Source organism: Bombina bombina, chromosome 12, assembly GCF_027579735.1.
Source record: "Bombina bombina isolate aBomBom1 chromosome 12, aBomBom1.pri, whole genome shotgun sequence".
In the NCBI taxonomy this organism is placed as follows: Eukaryota; Metazoa; Chordata; class Amphibia; order Anura; family Bombinatoridae; genus Bombina; species Bombina bombina.
Genome location: NC_069510.1, coordinates 95,812,697 through 95,832,260, shown reverse-complemented (window position 1 = coordinate 95,832,260; position 19,564 = coordinate 95,812,697). Strand labels below are relative to the sequence as shown.

Genomic DNA, 19,564 nt, shown 5'->3' with positions numbered 1-19,564 from the left:
CAAGCAAGATGTGCTCTTATGTAATTTTTGTATCCGACACAAAAGAAGCTGTCAGGACTGTAGCCCCTTGAACTTCTGAAAATAGCCAGAAATATACAGATGAAAAGTGGTTTTGGCTAAAGTATATGCAGAGTAAGGGATTTCAACAGACTATGGGGCACCCTTGAATTCTATTTGCTTATATTTGCAATCGCTAGAACATAATATGTGTAGCCTCATTATTGATCTCTATATTCCCTCCTAATCTACACCCTGCTGAATACGGTCATAGGTGCGTTTAATATGCAATAAGGCACCTCTATAACTATTGGTTAATATAGGCCCTCTATATATACCTAATATCCACCTAGATTACGAGTTTTGCATTATGATTGAAAAAGCAGCGTTATGGCCCATAACGCTTAATTTTCCCTAACGCTACTATTACAAGTCTTGTCGGTATAGGTGTACCCCACACCTTTTAGCCTGTCACGCAACGTCAGTACCGCACTTTTAAAAATGTCCTTTTTCAATGGGACTCCCATAGCGCTGATATTACGAGTTTGCTGGGAGGCCAAAAAATTAGCGGTACACCCTATACCGACAAGATCCGTACCGCCAACTGAAAGTCAGTAGTTATGAGTTTTACATTACAAATCTGTACCATAAAACTCATAAATAAAGTGTTAAAAACTACACTAACACCCATAAACGACCTATTAACCCCTAAACCGAGGCCCTCCTGCACCGCAAACACTACAATAAAATTAATAACCTCTATTCGCCGCTCCCCGACATCGTCGCCACTATAATAAACCTACTAACCCCTAAACCGCCACCCTCCTGCATCGCAAACACTATTTAAATATTATTAACCCCTAATCTGCCGTCCGCCCACACCACCGCTATAATAAACCTATTAATCCCTAAACCGCAAAAGCCCCCACAACGAAATATACTTAAATAAACTATTCACCCCTAAACCGAAAGCCCCCACAACGAAATATACTCATTTAAACTAGTAACCCCTAAACCCAACGACCCCCTAACTTTATATTAAATTTACAATTTTCCTAGCTTAAATTAAATTAAAATTGACTTGTCAAATTAAATAAATTAATTTTAAACAAACAATTAAACTAAGATAATTATTAAACTACAATTAAACTGACTACCAATTAAATTAAACTAAACTACACATTAAAAAACATAAAAATCAGAAGGATGAAGATAGAAGATGCCGTCTGGATGAAGACTTCTGCCGGTCTGGAGGACCACTTCTTGCCGCTTGGATGAAGGCTTCTCCCGGCTTCGTTGAGGATGGATGTCCGGTCTTCAAAAACTGTAAGTGGATCTTCGGGGGTTAGTGTTAGGTTTTTTTAAGGGTTTATTGGGTGGGTTTTATTTTTAGCTTAGGGTTTGGGCTGAAAAAGAGCTAAATGCCCTTTTAAGGGCAATGCCCATACAAATGCCCTTTTCAGGGCAATGGGGAGCTTAGGTTTTTTTAGATAGAATTTTATTTGGGGGGTTTGGTTGTGTGGGTGGTGGGTTTTACTGTTGGGGGGTTGTTTGTATTTTTTTTTACAGGTAAAAGAGCTGATTTCTTTGGGGCAATCCCCTGCAAAAGGCCCTTTTAAGGGCTATTGGCAGTTTAGTTTAGGCTAGGGATTTTTTATTTGGGGGGGGGGGGGGCTTTTTTATTTTGATAGGGCTATTAGATTAGGTGTAATTAGTTTAAATATTTGATCATTTCTTTTTTATTTTGTGTAATTTAGTGTTTATTTTTTTTGTAATTTAGTTAATTGTATTTTATTAATGTAATTGTTTTAATTGTAGTGTAATGTTAGCTGTTAGTGTAAGACAGGTTAGGTTTTATTTTACAGTTAATTTTGTATTTATCTTAACTAGGTAGCTAGTAAATAGCTAATAACTATTTACTAACGAGTCTACCTAGTTAAAATAAATACAAACTTAGCTGTGAAATAAAAATAAAACCTAAGCTAGCTACAATGTAACTATTCGTTATATTGTAGCTAGCTTAGGTTTTATTTCACAGGTATTATTTAGTTAATAATTGTAAGTTTAATTTAGGTCTATTTTAATTATGTTAAAGTTAGGGGGTGTTAGGGTTAGGGTTAGACTTAAGGTTAGGTTTAGGGGTTAATAACTTTAGTATAGTGGCAGCGATTTTGGGGGCAGCAGATTAGGGGTTAATAACTGTATGTAGGTTGCGGCGATGTTAGGGACAGCAGATTAGGGGTTAATAATATTTAACTAGTGTTTACAATGCGGGAGTGCGGCGGTTTAGGGGTTAATATGTTTAGTATAGTGGTGGCTATGTCCGGAGCGGCAGATTAGGGGTTAATGATTTTATTTTAGTGTTTGCGATGTGGGAGGGCCTCAGTTTAGGAGTTAATAGGTAGTTTATGGGTGTTAGTGTACTTTTTAGCACTTTAATTATGAGTTTTATGTTACAGCTTTGTAGCGCAAAACCCATAACCACTGACTTTCAGATGACGGTACCGATCTTGACGGTATAGGCTGTACCGCTCACTTTTTGGCCGGACAGGCAAACTCGTAATACCGGCGCTGTGGAAGTCCCATTGAAAAAGGACTTTTTGAAAGCTGCGGTAGTTACGTTGCGTTACAGCCAAAAAAGTGTGTGGTACAGATATACCTTCAAGCGGTAGTGAAAAAGCAGTGTTATGAGGCTTTTTCACTCATAACGCAAAACTCGTAATCTAGCCGTAAATTAGTAAAAAAAATAAACACTAAATTACGAAAAATAAGAAACAAATTATCAAAAATAAAAAGAATTACACCTAATCAAATAGCCCTATCAAAATAAAAATGCCCCCCCAAAATAAAAATAAAAACTCCGCGCCAGATGTCTTTAGGATGGACCCGCTTCACGCCGGATGGATGAAGATAGAAGATGCCGTCTGGATGAAGACTTCTTGCTGCATGGATGAGGACTTCTCCAGCTGGATGAAGATCGAAGAGGCCGCCTGGATGAAGACCTCTTGCCGCATGGATGATGACTTCGCCGACTGGATGGATCCTTAAAGCGGGATTTCAAGAACTGTAAGTGGATCGTCGGGGGTTAGTGTTAGGGTTTTTTTAAGGTTATTTTGGGTGGGTTTTATTTTTAGTTTAGCATCTGGGCATGTAAAAGAGCTAAATACCCTTTTAAGGGCAATGCCCATACAAATGCCTTTTTAGTTTAGCTGTATTTTAATTATGTTAAAGTTAGGGGGGTTAGGTTTAGGGGTTAATATAGTTTAATTTAGCTTATTGCGATGTGGGGGGACTGGCGGTTTAGGGGTTAATAGGTTTATTTAGTTAATAATTGTAAATTTAATTTAGCTATATTTTTATTATGTTAAAGTTAGTGAGTGTTAGGGTTAGGCTTAGGGTTACGTTAGGCTTAGGGTTACGTTAGGGTTAGGTTTAGGGGTTAATGGATTTATTTAGTGGTAGTGATGTGGGAGACCAGAGGTTTAGGGGTTAATAAATTTAGTATAGTGGCGGCGACATCGGGAGGTGCAGATTAGGGGTTAATAGTTTTATGTAGGTGGCGACGATGTTGGGGGTGGCAGATTAGAGGTGTTTAGACTCTGGGTTTATGTTAGGGTGTTAGGTTTAAACATAACTTTTTATTTCCCCATAGACTTCAATGGGGCTACGGTACGGAGCTTTTCATTCCGCGATCACAGGTGTTAGGCTTTATTTTTGCCGGCTCTCCCCATTGATGTCTATGGGAAAATCGCGCACGAGCACATCAAAGCAGCGTTTGTTTTGGGTGCGGTATGGAGCTAAACGCAACCATTTCGCCTGCACAAGCCTGCTTTTTTAAAACTCGTAATACCAGCGCTATAGGGAGGTGAAATAAAACCACTTTTGTGGCAGTCGTTAAAATCCCTATAGCGCTCAAAACTCGTAATCTTGCTGATCTTGTTTTACATGTATTGTTTAGCATATATGGATTCTAACTGCTGTTTCCTGTCATTGGGTCTCCATAATCGCCCAGCCTAAGGATTTCATTTTATACGCCCAATTCCAACACAGTTTTGCTATACACTTATACCTAGAGGTTGTTTAAACCTAAGCCTTCCTTTTAGGTGACGTTTAACATCTGTTATAATAACCTCTCTAGCTTTTTATAACATTGCCCTATATGGTCAGAGCCGGAGTGACATGGCGCCTACAATCCTAGACAAGAAGTGTACATTTTAACCTACAAGCAGAGAGGTGGATTTGGGACTTGAGTCTATAAAAAACTATATGGACTGATAGTAACATGTTTTAATGACCAATTTTCATTATTTAGTCTTATATTGACTACTATATATACCCTGACTTCACTTATTTTTTTATTTTTATCACACTAAGTTAATGTCCATAGGAACACTAGAATATCAAAATTAAAAAATTAGGTTCTTTATTAGAGATCCAAAAGTGGTCACCTAGCTAGAAATAGCCTCCCATATACTACTGTGTGTAATGAGGTCTAAGAGTGGCCCAATGTGTCATTTAGGAGGTATTTAGAATATTGGGCATTCTATTTATATATTATGGGGCCGAATTATCAAGCTCCGAATGGAGTTTGATGCCCCTGTTACCTGGCAAGCCTTTAGGCTCGCCGGAAACAGTAGTTATGAAGCAGCGGTCTAAAGACCACTGCTCCATAACTTGTCCGCTGCCTCTAAGGCTGCGGTCTTCAATCCGCCCGATCCTATACAATTGGGCTGATTGACACCCCCTGCTAGCGGCCGATTGGCCGCAAATCTGCAGGGGGCGGCATTGCATTAGCATTTCACCAGAACTGCTTGTGCAATGATAAATGCCGACAGCATATGCTGTCGGCATTTATCGATGTGCGGCGGACATGATGCGCTACATCGTATCATGTCCGGTTGCACTTTGGTAAATTGGCCCCTATGTCTCTAGGTCTCCCTCAGAAATACACTATGTCCTCTTAAAGAGTAATGCCATATGATGTCTGTACATTATTATCATTGTGTATTGTTTTACATATCATGTATGCCTTATTTTGAACCTCAATAAAAAATAAAAGATGGTGAGAGTCTATAGTGTGATTATTTGTCCTGTTCCACAGGAAGAGGCAAAAACACCTCTATATTCCAAAGCTTTGAACCTCCCTATACTCCAAGGTGAATTCGGAATGTTTCTTCATGTAATTAAGAGGGTTTTTTTAACTGATCTGAGATCCATCATCCCACTGCATAGTGCCTCATTGACAGATGGGGTGAAGGGAGTTCAGCATGGAAGTGAAAATCTTCTTCCAGTGGTTAATGATACAGTTCCCAGGTGAAATGCAGATTTATCTGCCAATCCCCTAGTCTACAGTGTGCTGCTCCTTGCACTTCTTCAGATGGGTCCTTCTGAAGGTATGACAAGTAGTAAGTAGAAAATGTACCTTCCGCTTCCCATCGGCAATTCATATGAACATCTGCCGTGTTCACGTAGCTTGGGGGTATTGCATATAGTTTTAGGCACTTTTGGTCCATTTGGAAACTTAGGCCTCTGTCTCTTAAAGCGACTGTGCGACCAGACATAGCTTGACAGATAGTAGTGGTGATATTAGCTCTTCCTGACTTACATCATACCTGAACTGACTTAAAGTGATGGTAAATCCGATCATTTAAAAAACGCTAGGATTTACCATCACTAAAAATAAACTGTAGTTTCATTCATCAGTTACTAAAAAAAGGGTTCTAAACTGACCCTTTCTGTATCGCTGGCAGTTCGCTTAAGTCAGCAGATCTGGCCGCCCATAGCACAGCATTTTTCTTCCATGAGGTAATGTTTCAACCTCTAAACCAATAGCCATGTGTGTCATCTGAAATCCTAGCACAGCTATTGGTTTAGAGGTTGAAACATCACCTTATTGGTAAAGAGCACTTTGCCGTGGGCAGCTGGAGGCTCTGACTTTAGCGAGGTGCCGCAGCATAGAAAGGGTAAGTTTTGCACCCTTTTTTTAGTAACTGATGAATGAAACTACAGTTTATTTTCAGTGATGGTGAATCCCAGCGTTTTTAAAAATGAAGTCCAGTCTTCCCATTTCACATACCTAAGCTGACTTAAATCCAGTCTTCCCATTTCACATACCTAAACTGACTTAAGTCCAGTCTTTCCATTTCACATACCTAAGCTGACTTAAGTCCAGTCTTCACATTTCACATACCTAAGCTGACTTAAGTCCAGTCTTCCCATTTCACATACCTAAGCTGACTTAAGTCCAGTCTTCCCATTTCACATACCTAAGCTGACTTAAGTCCAGTCTTCCCATTTCACATACCTAAGCTGACTTAAGTCCAGTCTTTCTATTTCACATACCTAAACTGACTTAAAGGGACACTGAACCCAATTTTTTTTCTTTCGTGATTCAGATAGAGCATGCAATTTTAAGCAACTCTCAAATTTACTCCTATTATCAAATTTTCTTCATTTTCTTGGTATCTTTATTTAAAAAGCAAGAATGTAAGTTTTGATGCCGGCCCATTTTTGGTGAACAACCTTGGTTGTTCTTGCTGATTGATGGATAAATTGACCCACCAATAAACAAGTGTTGTCCAGGGTTCTGATCAAAAAAATGGCTGGCTCCTTAGCTTAGATGCCTTCTTTTTTTAAATAAAGATAGCAAGAGAATGAAGAACAAATGATAATAGGAGTAAATTAGAAAGTTGCTTAATATTGCATGCTCTATCTGAATCACGAAAGAAAAAAATTGTGTTCAGTGTCCTTTAAAGTCCAGTCTTCCCATTTCACATACCTAAACTGACTTAAGTCCAGTCTTCCCATTTCACATACCTAAACTGACTTAAGTCCAGTCTTCCCATTTCACATAACTAAACTGACTTAAGTCCAGTCTTCCCATTTCACATACCTAAACTGACTTATGTGCAGTCTTTCTATTTTACATACCAAAAGCAATTTATGCGCAGTCTTACAATTTAACATACCGAAACAACTTATGTACATTTTTCCTATTTTACAGAAAGCAACTGTTTGTATAGTCTTCTCATTTTATTATGTATGTGTGTATTGCTCATTTAGGACAATCTGTAGCTGCAAAAACTCACTTTTTCAGGAGGATCTCGGAGGCTCCCTTGCTGTACAGTCTGTATCCTCCATTAGGTAGGCAAATTACGGTGCTCATTGACTTACGAACAGAGTTGAATGTGTACACTTTGTAGAGCGTTTCCTCAGGAATCTGGTCTCGCACCAGCTGGTAGTCCCGTTGCAATTCCAGAACAAATCCAAGCAGGGCGCACTCAGTTTTATTGCCTAATTGCTGTGGAAGCGCACCTTCTTTATCTGGAGGCTTGAGAGAAAATATAATCACTAAATATGATAATTTGTTATCCATTTTTCACTTGGTTTATTTATGTCAAATTGACGTAACTGATTTCTATAATAACATTTCATAATTTGCATTAAAAATAGCAATTCTTAATTTGATACAGGTACAAATCCCCAAATCTGGAATTTCAAAATACAGAATTATTCAGAAATCCCAACTTTTCCATTAATCATTTTTAAAAAGAAAATAATTTAAAAAAAGATAGGCCCCCAGCTTGATGAGCGGGAGCCAAAGTGTTTACAAATTAATAAGGAACTGTTGTCTCTTGGTACAGTATCACAAAATACAAACATATTCTGCATGCATGTGCAACTAAAAATGACTGCAGGAGTTCTTTATTTAACAAACACTTTGGAAGCAGAGCAAGGTGCTCTGTCTCCTAAATTATCTAACACTCCTTTGCAGTTTTTAATTTTACACTGACATAAAAAAAAATTCAAGTCTTGGCTCATCATAGACAGGTGTAAAATGTGTTCACAAACAATCTCTTTATGCAAAGTAGCTACTAAAGATTTTAATATTTCTAAATTATTATCATTCTCAAACTTCTATATTTACACCTAATTTAACATAAAAGTTATTAAAAAACAATTAGCTAGATTACAAGTGATACGGTATGGCTATACCGCTGAAAAATTGGCCATTGCGCGGGGAATGGCCAGTAACGCATATTACGAGTCACGGGGATATAGTCTTCAGACTCGCCAGAAACACAACTTATGAAGCAGCGGTCTAAAGACCGCTGCTCCATAACCCTGTCCGCTTGCTCAGAGCAGTCGGACAGGAATCGCTGGAAATCAACCCGATCGAATACAATCGGGTTGATTGACACCCCCCTGCTGGCGGCCGATTGACCGCGAGTCAGCAGGGGGCGGCGTTGCACCAGCAGCTCTTGTGAGCTGCTGGTGCAATGTTAAATGCGGAGAGCGTACTGCTCTCCGCATTTAGCGAGGTCTTGCGGTCCGCAAGCCCTTTGATAAATGGGCCTGTAGGGGTTTATGTTATGGTGTTAGGTTTAAATGTAACTTTCTTTCCCCTATAGACATCAATGGGGTTGCGTTACGGCAATCGCCATTCCCCATTGATGTCTATGGGGGAAAGCGTGCACGAGCACGTAAACTCAGCCCTTGGCTTTTGTGCGGTATGGAGCTTAATGCACCATAATGCACAGCACAAGAAGGCTTTTCAGTAACTCGTAATGGCAGCGTTATGGAAAGTGCAATAACACAGTTTTTTGGCGTTATTTTCGCACACTGTTTAGCGCAAAACGCGTAATCTAGGTGACTAGGAGCCATAACTTCCTTGCAAGATAATTTTTTATATTTTTTAATATTGTAGTTGGTCAATCTACCTGGTCAGGCCAGTACTCAAAATAATACATCTCAGACATACTGAAAGATCAAAATCTAACAAATCATTATATAGCCTGAAAATAATATCAAAGTTATTTTGATCTGGTATTAAAAACATCAAACTGCTAAGAAAACTGATTCTGGCAGTTGTTTCTTCTGTGCATGCACAGGCAACATTAAAATATTGCCGCTTTAAAACTTTATATATTAAGATCTATCCCCATTTCTTCTATAAAGGTAAGACAAGTCCACGGATTCATCCTTTACTTGTGGGATATTATCCTTCCTAACAGGAAGTGGCAAAGAGCACCACAGCAGAGCTGTCTATATAGCTCCTCCCTTAGCTCCACCCCCCAGTCATTCTCTTTGCCTACTCTAAGTACTAGGAAGGGTAAAGTGAAAGAAGTGATAAAATATTAGTTTTTAATTTCTTCCATTTTCACAAAAAAATAGAATAAATCTGCCTCATAAATCCATCTTTATTTCAAATTTTATGAAGATCAGTACAGTGTCTTTTGCTGTAAAAATCCTTATATAGCCTTAAAGGGACACTGAACCCATTTGTTTTCTTTCATGATTCGGAGAGAGAAGCAATTTTAAGCAACTTACTAATTTACTCCTATTATCAATTTGTATCCGTTCTCTTGGTATCTTTATTTGAAAAAGCAGAAATCTAAGCTTAGGGGCCGGCCCATCTTTGATTCAGCACCTGGGTAGCGCTTGCTGATTGGTGGGTAAATGCAGCCACCAATCAGCAAGCGCTATCCAGGGTGCTGAGCCAAAGATGAGCCGGCTCGTAAGCTTACATTCCTGCTTTTTCAAATAAAGATACCAAGAGAACGAAGAAACATTGATAATAGGAGACAATTAGTAAATTGTTTAAAATTGCTGCTTTATCTGAATCATGAAAGAAAAAATTTGGGTTCAGTGCCCCTTTAATGGAAATTATTACGTTTTTCACATCTAACACTGCATTTTCATAGTTGCTGATAATGAATTATTGACAGACATTAATTAAGTAATAATTTTTCATATATAATTGTTAAAGGGACATTAAACTGCTGGGTACAACTAATGTAGCATAGTTATATATTATATACAGTATCTCACAAAAGTGAGTACACCCCTCGCATTTTTGTAAATATTTTATTATATCTTTTCATGGGACAATACTGAAGAAATTACACTTTGCTACAATGTAAAGTAGTGAGTGTACAACCTGTACAACAGTGTAAATTTGCTGTCCCGTCAAAATAACTCAACACATAGCCATTAATGTCTAAACCGTTGACAACAAAAGTGAGTACACCCCTAAGTGGAAATGTCAAAGTTGGGACCAATTAGCCATTTTCTCTCCCGGTGTCATGTGACTCGTTAGTGTTACAAGGTCTCAGGTGTGAATGGGGAGCAGGTGTATTAAATTTGGTGTTATCGCTCTCACACTCTCTCATACTGGTCACTGGAAGTTCAACATGGCACCTCATGGCAAATAACTCTCTGAGGAGCTGAAAAAAAGAATTGTTGCTCTACATAAAGATGGCCTAGGCTGTAAGAAGATTGCCAAGACCCTGAAACTGAGCTGCAGCACGGTGGCCAAGACCATACAGCGGTTTCACAGGACAGGTTACTCTCAGAACAGGCCTCGCCATGGTCAACCAAAAAAGTTGAGTGCACTTCCTCAGTGTCACATCCAGAGGTTGTCTTTGGGAAATAGACATATGCTGCAGAGGTTGAAGGGGTGGGGGGTCAGCCTGTTAGTGCTCAGACCATATGCCGCACACTGCATCAAATTGGTCTGCATGGCTGTCGTCCCAGAAGGAAGCCTCTTCTAAAGATGATGCACCAAAAAGCATGCAAACAGTTTGCTGAAGACAAGCAGACTAAGGACATGTATTACTGGAACCATGTCCTGTGGTCCAATGAGAGCAAGATAAACTTATTTGGTACAGATGGTGTCAAGCGTGTGTGGCGGCAACCAGGTGAGGAGTACAAAGACAAGTGTGTCTTGCCTACAGTTAAGCATGGTGGTGGGAGTGTCATGGTCTGGGCCTGCATGAGTGATGCCGGCACTGGGGAGCTACAGTTCATTGAAGGAACCATGAATGCCAACATGTACTGTGACATACTGAAGCGGAGACTGGACCGCAGGGCAGTATTCCAACATGATAACAAACCCAAACACACCTCCAAGATGACCACTGTCTTGCTAAAGAAGCTGAGGGTAAAGGTGATGGACTGGACAAGCATGTCTCCAGACCTAAACTCTATTGAACATCTGTGGGGCATCCTCAAATTGAAGTTGGGGGAGCGCAAGGTCTCTAACATCCACCAGCTTCGTGATGTCGTCATGGAGGAGTGGAAGAGGACTCCAGTGGCAATCTGTGAAGCTCTGGTGAACTCCATGCCCAAGAGGGTTAAGGTAGTGCTGGAAAATAATGGTGGCCACACAAAATATTGACACTTTGGGCCCAATTTGGATATTTCCACTTAGGGGTGTACTCACTTTTGTTGCCACCAGTTTAGACATTTATGGCTGTGTGTTGAGTTATTTTGAGGGGACAGCAAATTCACACTGTTATACAGGATGTACACTCACTACTTTACATTGTAGCAAAGTGTCATTTCTTCAGTGTTGTCACATAAAAAGATATAATAAAATATTTACAAAAATGCGAGGGGTGTACTCACTTTTGTGAGATACTGTATATCATATTGTTTCCCCCCCTGTACTTGGAGCTCTCTTTAAAGCTGTTCTCTTATTTTAACTCATTACAGAATCCAGTTGATAAAGCTCTGCATTTTGTACTGGGCGCCGCCACCTGGTATTTATGTATAAGTATAAATATATATATATATATATATATATATATATATATATATATATATATATATATATATATATATACACACACAGTATTGTTGGTCTGATGAAGGGGTGAACACCCCGAAACGTCACTTGTTTATATGGATTAAAACACTTTTTATTTCACCTGTATCAAGTCCAGTGAGTGCTTGTGTTATAACTTGGATATTTGAACTTTCTATAGCACCCTGGCAGAATTGAAACTTACTGTTCGTGGGAGTGCACTTATTTCAGTGGATTATATACTGTATATATATATATATATATATATATATATATATATATATATGTGTGTGTGTATGTGTTTACCTATGCATTTATGTTTTTATATGTGTATTTATGTACTTAAAGAAATATATACACATATAAACACATATGTATACATATATAGACATATATATATAAGTGCATTGGAGCCCTTGCAGTCGAGTAGATGAAAATATGAAATATTTATATTGCCGTGCAGGTACCTCATGCATATTCATAAATTTTGTTGCACTATTATATATAGCTACATTGTGCAGTGTATTGTTTTATCTCGCCTAGGTTGTCTCCGCTTATTTTATTCCACTTCCTTGTCTACTATCTGATTGCTTGCAATCAAATCTATGTTACTTGCTGTCAGCAGTAAATATTTACATATACATAGATAACCTCTAAACCTTTTGCATTCTTATTACATCTGGAAAAGTAACTGCAATTTACTAGTACCTTCAGTCTTTCATCAGGTGGATAGTTGCTACATAGGGGCCCATTTATCAAGCTCTATATGGAGCTTGAAGGGCTGCTCCATAACCTGTCCGCCTGCTCTGAGGAGGCGGACAGATATCGTGTGAAATCAACCCGATCGAATACGGGGCGGCGTTGCATCAGCAGTTCCCAAGAGCTGCTGGTGCAGTGCTGAATGCGGAGAGCGTATTGCTCTCTGCATTCAGCGATGTCTGTCGGACATGATCCGCTGATTGGATCATGTCGGGCAGACATTTGTTAAATAGGCCCCATAGTAGCTACATATTTAGGGGCATATTTATCAAGCTCCGTACAGAGCTTGATGCCCCGTGTTTCTGGCGAGTCGAAACAGAATTTAGGAAGCAGCGGTCTAAAGACCGCTGCTCCATAACCTGTCTGCCTGTTCTGAGGCGGCGGACAGAAATCAACCCGATTGAATACGATCGGGTTCATTGACACCCCCTGTTAGCTAGATTGGCTGCAAATCTGCAGGGGGCGGCATTGCACCAGCAGTTCACAAAAACTGCCGGTGCAATGATAAATGCCGAGAGTGTATGCTGTCGGCAGTTATCGATGTGCAACGAACATGATCCGCTATATATCGGATCATTCCCGCTCGCACAATCATAAATATGCCCCTTAGTCCTTATTATAAGGTAAAATAATGCTACATAGTGGCTACTACATTTTCTACCTATGAATTATTAGTGGATTTAATTTTCTCAGCAGAAAATGGCTGTTATTATTTTATTCCTCCCTCTCTAGTGACTCTTGTGTGGAGTTCCACATCTTGGGTATTTCTATCCCATACGTCACTAGCTCATGGACTCTTGCTAATTACATGAAAGAAAACATAATTTATGTAAGAACTTACCTGATAAATTAATTTCTTTCATATTGGCAAGAGTCCATGAGCTAGTGACGTATGGGATATACAATCCTAACTGGAGGGGCAAAGTTTCCCAAACCTCAAAATGCCTATAAATACACCCCTCACAACACCCACAATTCAGTTTAACAAATAGCCAAGTAGTGGGGTGAAAAAGAAAGGAGTAAAAAGCATCAACAAAGGAATTTGGAATTAATTGTGCTTTATACAAAAAAATCATAACCACCATAAAAAGGGTGGGTCTCATGGACTTCTGCCAATATGAAAGAAATTAATTTATCAGGTAAGTTCTTACATAAATTATGTTTTCTTTCATGTAATTGGCAAGAGTCCATGAGCTAGTGACGTATGGGATAGAAATACTCAAGATGTGGAACTCCACACAAGAGTCACTAGAGAGGGAGGGATAAAATAATAACAGCCACTTTCCGCTGAGAAAATGAAATCCACAACCAAACAAATAAGTTTTTCTCATAAATGAAAGAAAAAAACTTTAAACATAAGCAGAGGAATCAAACTGAAACAGCTGCCTGAAGAACTTTTCTACCAAAAACTGCTTCAGAAGAAGCAAATACAGCAAAACGGTAGAATTTAGTAAATGTATGCAAAGTAGACCAATGTGCTGCTTTGCAAATCTGATCAACTGAAGCTTCATTCTTAAAAGCCCACGATGTGGAGACTGATTTAGTAGAATGAGCTGTAATTCTCTGAGGCGGGGCCTGACCCGACTCCAAATAAGCCTGATGAATCAAAAGCTTTAACCAAGATGCCAAGGAAACGGCAGAAGCCTTCTGACCTTTCCTAGAACCAGAAAAGATAACAAATAGACTAGAAGTCTTCCTGAAATCTTTAGTAGCTTCAACAATGCAAGGATCTCTCCAAAGCATTCTTAGGATTAGGACACAAAGAAAGGGACAACAATTTCTCTATTAATGTTGAATTCACAACCTTAGGTAAGATTTTAAATAAAGTCTGCAAAACTGCCTTATGCTGATGGAAAATCAGAAAAGGAGATTCACAAGAAAGAGCAGATAATTCAGAAACTCTTCTAGCAGAAGAGATGGCCAAAAGGAACAACACTTTCCAGGAAAGTAGTTTAATGCCCAAAGAATGCATAGGCTCAAAAGGAGAAGCCTGTAAAGCCTTTACAACCAATTTAAGAATCCAAGGAGGAGAAATTGATTTAATGACAGGCTTGATACGGACCAAAGCCTGTACAAAACAGTGAATATCAGGAAGCTTAGCAATCTTTCTGTTAAATAAAACAGAAAGAGCAGAGATTTGTCCCTTTAAGGAACTTGCAGACAAACCTTTATCCAAACCATCCTGAAGAAACTGGAAAATTCTAGGAATTCTAAAAGAATGCCAGGAAAATTTATGAGAAAAACACCATGAAATATAAGTCTTCCAAACTCGATAATAAATCTTACTAGAAACAGATTTACGAGCCTGTAACATAGTATTAATCACTGAGTCAGAGAAACCTCTATGACTAAGCACTAGGCATTCAATTTCCATACCCTCAAATTTAATGATTTGAGATCCTGATGGAAAAACAGACCTTGAGACAGAAGGTCTAGCCTTAATGGAAGTAACCAAGGTTGGCAACTGGACATCCGGACAAGATCCGCATACCAAAACCTGTGAGGCCATGCTGGAGCTACCAGCAGCACAAACGATTGTTCCATGATGATTTTGGAGATCACTTTTGGAAGAAGAACTAGAGGCAGGAAGATATAAGCAGGTTGGTAACACCAAGGAACTGCTAACGCATCCACTGCTTCCGCCTGAGGATCCCTGGACCTGGACAGGTACCTGGGAAGTTTCTTGTTTAGATGGAAAGCCATCAGATCTATTTCTGGAAGACCCCACATCTGAACAATCTGAGAAAACACATCTGGATGGAGCGACCACTCCCCAGGATGTAAAGTCTGATGGCTGAGATAATCCGCTTCCCAATTGTCTATACCTAGGATATAAACCGCAGAAATTAGACAGGAGCTGGATTCCGCCCAAGGAAGTATCCAAGATACTTCTTTCATGGCTTGGGGACTGCGAGTCCCACCCTGATGATTGACATATGCCACAGTTGTGATATTGTCTGTCTGAAAATAAATGAAAGGTTCTCTCTTCAACAGAGGCCACACCTGAAGAGCCCTGAAGATAGCACAGAGTTCTAAAATATTGATTGGTAACCTCGCCTCTTGAGGTTTCCAAATCCCTTGTGCTGTCAGAGATCCCCAGACAACTCCCCAACCTGAAAGACTTGCATCTGTTGCGATCACAGTCCAGGTTGGACGAACAAGAGAGGCCCCTTGAACTATACGATGGTAATCTAACCACCAAGTCAGAGAGAGTCGAACAGTGGGATTTAAGTATATTAATTGTGATATCTTTGAATAATCCCTGCACCACTGGTTCAGCATAGAAAGCTGGAGAGGTCTCATATGAAAACGAGCAAAGAGGATCGCGTCCGATGCTGCAGTTATGAGACCTAAAACTTCCATGCACATAGCCACTGAAAGGAAGACTGAAGGTTCCGACAAGCTGAAACCAATTTCAATCGTCGTCTGTTAAAGACAGAGTCATGGACACTGAATCTATCTGGAAACCTTAAAAGGTGACCCTTGTCTGAGGAATCAAAAAACTTTTTGGTAAATTGATCCTCCAACCATGTATTTGAAGAACCAACACTAGTTGATTCGTGTGAGATTCTGCAGAATGTAAAGACTGAACTAGTACCAAGATATCGTCCAAATAAGGAAATACTGCAATACCCCGTTCTCTGATTACAGAGAACAGGGCACCGAGAACCTTCGAAAAGATTCTTGGAGTTGTCGCTAAGCCAAACGGAAGAGCGACAAATTGGTAATGCTTGTCTAAAAAAGAGAATCTCAGAAAATGATAATGGTCTGGATGAATCGGAATATGAAGATATGCATCCTGTAAGTCTATTGTGGACATATAATGCTCTTGCTGAACAAAAGGCAGAATAGTCCTTATAGTCACCATTTTGAAAGTTGGCACTCTTACATAACGATTCAAAATTTTCAGATCCAGAACTGGCCTGAAAGAATTTTCTTTCTATGGAACAATGAATAGATTTGAATAAAACCCCAGACCCTGTTCCTGAAACGGAACTGGTATGATTACCCCTGAAATCTCCAGGTCTGAAACACACTTCAGAAAAGCTTGAGCCTTTACTGGATTTACTGGGATGCGCGAGAGAAAAAACCTTCTCACAGGAGGTCTTACTTTGAATCCTATTTGGTACTCTGAATCCAATGATTTTGGACAGAATCTGCCCAAATGTTTTGGAAGAATCTTAATCTGCCCCCTACCAGGTGAGCTGGAATGAGGGCCGCACCTTTATGCAGACTTGGGGGCTGGTTTTGGTTTCTTAAACGGTTTGGATTTACTCCAACTTTTAGAAGGTTTCCAATTGGAACCAGATTCTTTGGGGGAAGGATTAGATTTCTGTTCCTTATTTTGTCGAAAGGAACGAAAGCGGTTAAAATCTTTAGATTTACCCTTAGGTCTTTTATCCTGAGGCAAAAAAAACTCCCTTCCCCCCAGTGACAGTTGAAATAATCGAATCCAACTGAGAACCAAATAACTTATTACCTTGGAAAGAAAGAGATAGTAATCTAGACTTAGATAGCATGTCAGCATTCCAATATTTAAGCCACAAAGCTCTTCTAGCTAAAATAGTAAAGACATAGATTTAACATCAGTTTTGATGATATCAAAAATGGCATCACAAATAAAATGATTAGCATGGTGAAGCAAGGGAACAATGCTAGACAAATCAGGATCCATTTACTGTTGCACTAAACTTTCCAACCAAAAAGTTGATGCAGCTGCAACATCAGCCATAGAAATGGCAGGCCTGAGGAGATGACCAGAATATAAATAAGCTTTCCTTAGATAAGATTCAAGTTTCCTATCTAAAGGGTCTTTAAAAGAAGTACTATCTTCCATAGGAATAGTAGTACGTTTAGCAAGAGTAGAAATAGCCCCATCAACTTTGGGGATCTTTTCCCAAAACTCCAATCTAACTGCTGGCAAAGGATACAATTTTTTAAACCTTGAAGAAGGAATAAAAGAAGTACCAGGCCTATTCCATTCCTTATAAATCATATCAGAAATAGCATCAGGAACTGGAAAAACCTCTGGAGTAACCACAGGAGGTTTATAAACAGAATTTAAACATTTACTAGTTTTAATATCAAGAGGACTAGTTTCCTCAATATCCAATGTAATCAACACTTCTTTTAACAAGGAACGAATATACTTCATTTTAAATAAATAAGTAGATTTGCCAGTGTCAATATCTGAAGAAGGATCTTCTGAATCAGATAGATCCTTTGCATACAAAGAGAGAAGCGCTCTACCAGGAACGAACAACAGCTCAGTGGCTTGTTCTATGGCGATTTACCACCCAGAAGCAGCCTCTTTTAGACCAGTGTGCTTTTCACAGAAGAAAACTTTCCTGAAGTATATCAGTCTGATCCTGCCAAGTAAGGTCAGTCCAGCCCCGAAATACCAGGCAATTCTCCTCCGAACAAGGAACATGACAACCCCAGACGATCGTTTCGGCCTCCTATGGGCCTCGTCAGTGAGGTGCAGCCACATTCCTCTAAGCATACTGGGCAAGGAGTCCACGTCTGGTTTCCCCCATCACCCATAGGGAGACATCCCCAGGGTCATAATAATTTGCATACAAAGAGAGAAGCGCTCTACCAGGAACGAACAACAGCTCAGTGGCTTGTTCTATGGCGATTTACCACCCGGAAGCAGCCTCTTTTAGACCAGTGTGCTTTTCACAGAAGAAAACTTTCCTGAAGTATATCAGTCTGATCCTGCCAAGTAAGGTCAGTCCAGCCCCGAAATACCAGGCAATTCTCCTCCGAACAAGGAACATGACAACCCCAGACGATCGTTTCGGCCTCCTATGGGCCTCGTCAGTGAGGTGCAGCCACATTCCTCTAAGCACACTGGGCAAGGAGTTCACGTCTGGTTTCCCCCATCACCCATAGGGAGACATCCCCAGGGTCATAATAATTTGCATACAAAGAGAGAAGCGCTCTACCAGGAACGAACAACAGCTCAGTGGCTTGTTCTATGGCGATTTACCACCCGGAAGCAGCCTCTTTTAGACCAGTGTGCTTTTCACAGAAGAAAACTTTCCTGAAGTATATCAGTCTGATCCTGCCAAGTAAGGTCAGTCCAGCCCCGAAATACCAGGCAATTCTCCTCCGAACAAGGAACATGACAACCCCAGACGATCGTTTCGGCCTCCTATGGGCCTCGTCAGTGAGTTGCAGCCACATTCCACTAAGCACACTGGGCAAGGAGTCCACGTCTGGTTTCCCCCATCACCCATAGGGAGACATCCCCAGGGTCATAATAATTTGCATACAAAGAGAGAAGCGCTCTACCAGGAACGAACAACAGCTCAGTGGCTTGTTCTATGGCGATTTACCACCCGGAAGCAGCCTCTTTTAGACCAGTGTGCTTTTCACAGAAGAAAACTTTCCTGAAGTATATCAGTCTGATCCTGCCAAGTAAGGTCAGTCCAGCCCCGAAATACCAGGCAATTCTCCTCCGAACAAGGAACATGACAACCCCAGACGATCGTTTCGGCCTCCTATGGGCCTCGTCAGTGAGGTGCAGCCACATTCCTCTAAGCACACTGGGCAAGGAGTCCACGTCTGATTTCCCCCATCACCCATAGGGAGACATCCCCAGGGTCATAATAATTTGCATACAAAGAGAGAAGCGCTCTACCAGGAACGAACAACAGCTCAGTGGCTTGTTCTATGGCGATTTACCACCCGGAAGCAGCCTCTTTTAGACCAGTGTGCTTTTCACAGAAGAAAACTTTCCTGAAGTATATCAGTCTGATCCTGCCAAGTAAGGTCAGTCCAGCCCCGAAATACCAGGCAATTCTCCTCCGAACAAGGAACATGACAACCCCAGACGATCGTTTCGGCCTCCTATGGGCCTCGTCAGTGAGGTGCAGCCACATTCCTCTAAGCACACTGGGCAAGGAGTCCACGTCTGGTTTCCCCCATCACCCATAGGGAGACATCCCCAGGGTCATAATAATCTGCATACAAAGAGAGAAGCGCTCTACCAGGAACGAACAACAGCTCAGTGGCTTGTTCTATGGCGATTTACCACCCGGAAGCAGCCTCTTTTAGACCAGTGTGCTTTTCACAGAAGAAAACTTTCCTGAAGTATATCAGTCTGATCCTGCCAAGTAAGGTCAGTCCAGCCCCGAAATACCAGGCAATTCTCCTTCGAACAAGGAACATGACAACCCCAGATGATCGTTTCGGCCTCCTATGGGCCTCGTCAGT

At 40.4% G+C, this 19,564-nt stretch overlaps 1 protein-coding gene across 1 annotated transcript in view; it reads right to left on the bottom strand.

Moving 5' to 3' along the window:
* Positions 1-19,564, bottom strand: part of ATP2B3 (ATPase plasma membrane Ca2+ transporting 3) — a 287,085-nt gene that overhangs the window by 96,616 nt on the left and 170,905 nt on the right. The window contains exon 10 of the mRNA XM_053695746.1: positions 7,086-7,327. Within this exon, the coding sequence (XP_053551721.1) occupies positions 7,086-7,327 (242 nt within the window). The remainder of the gene's footprint in view (positions 1-7,085; positions 7,328-19,564) is intronic.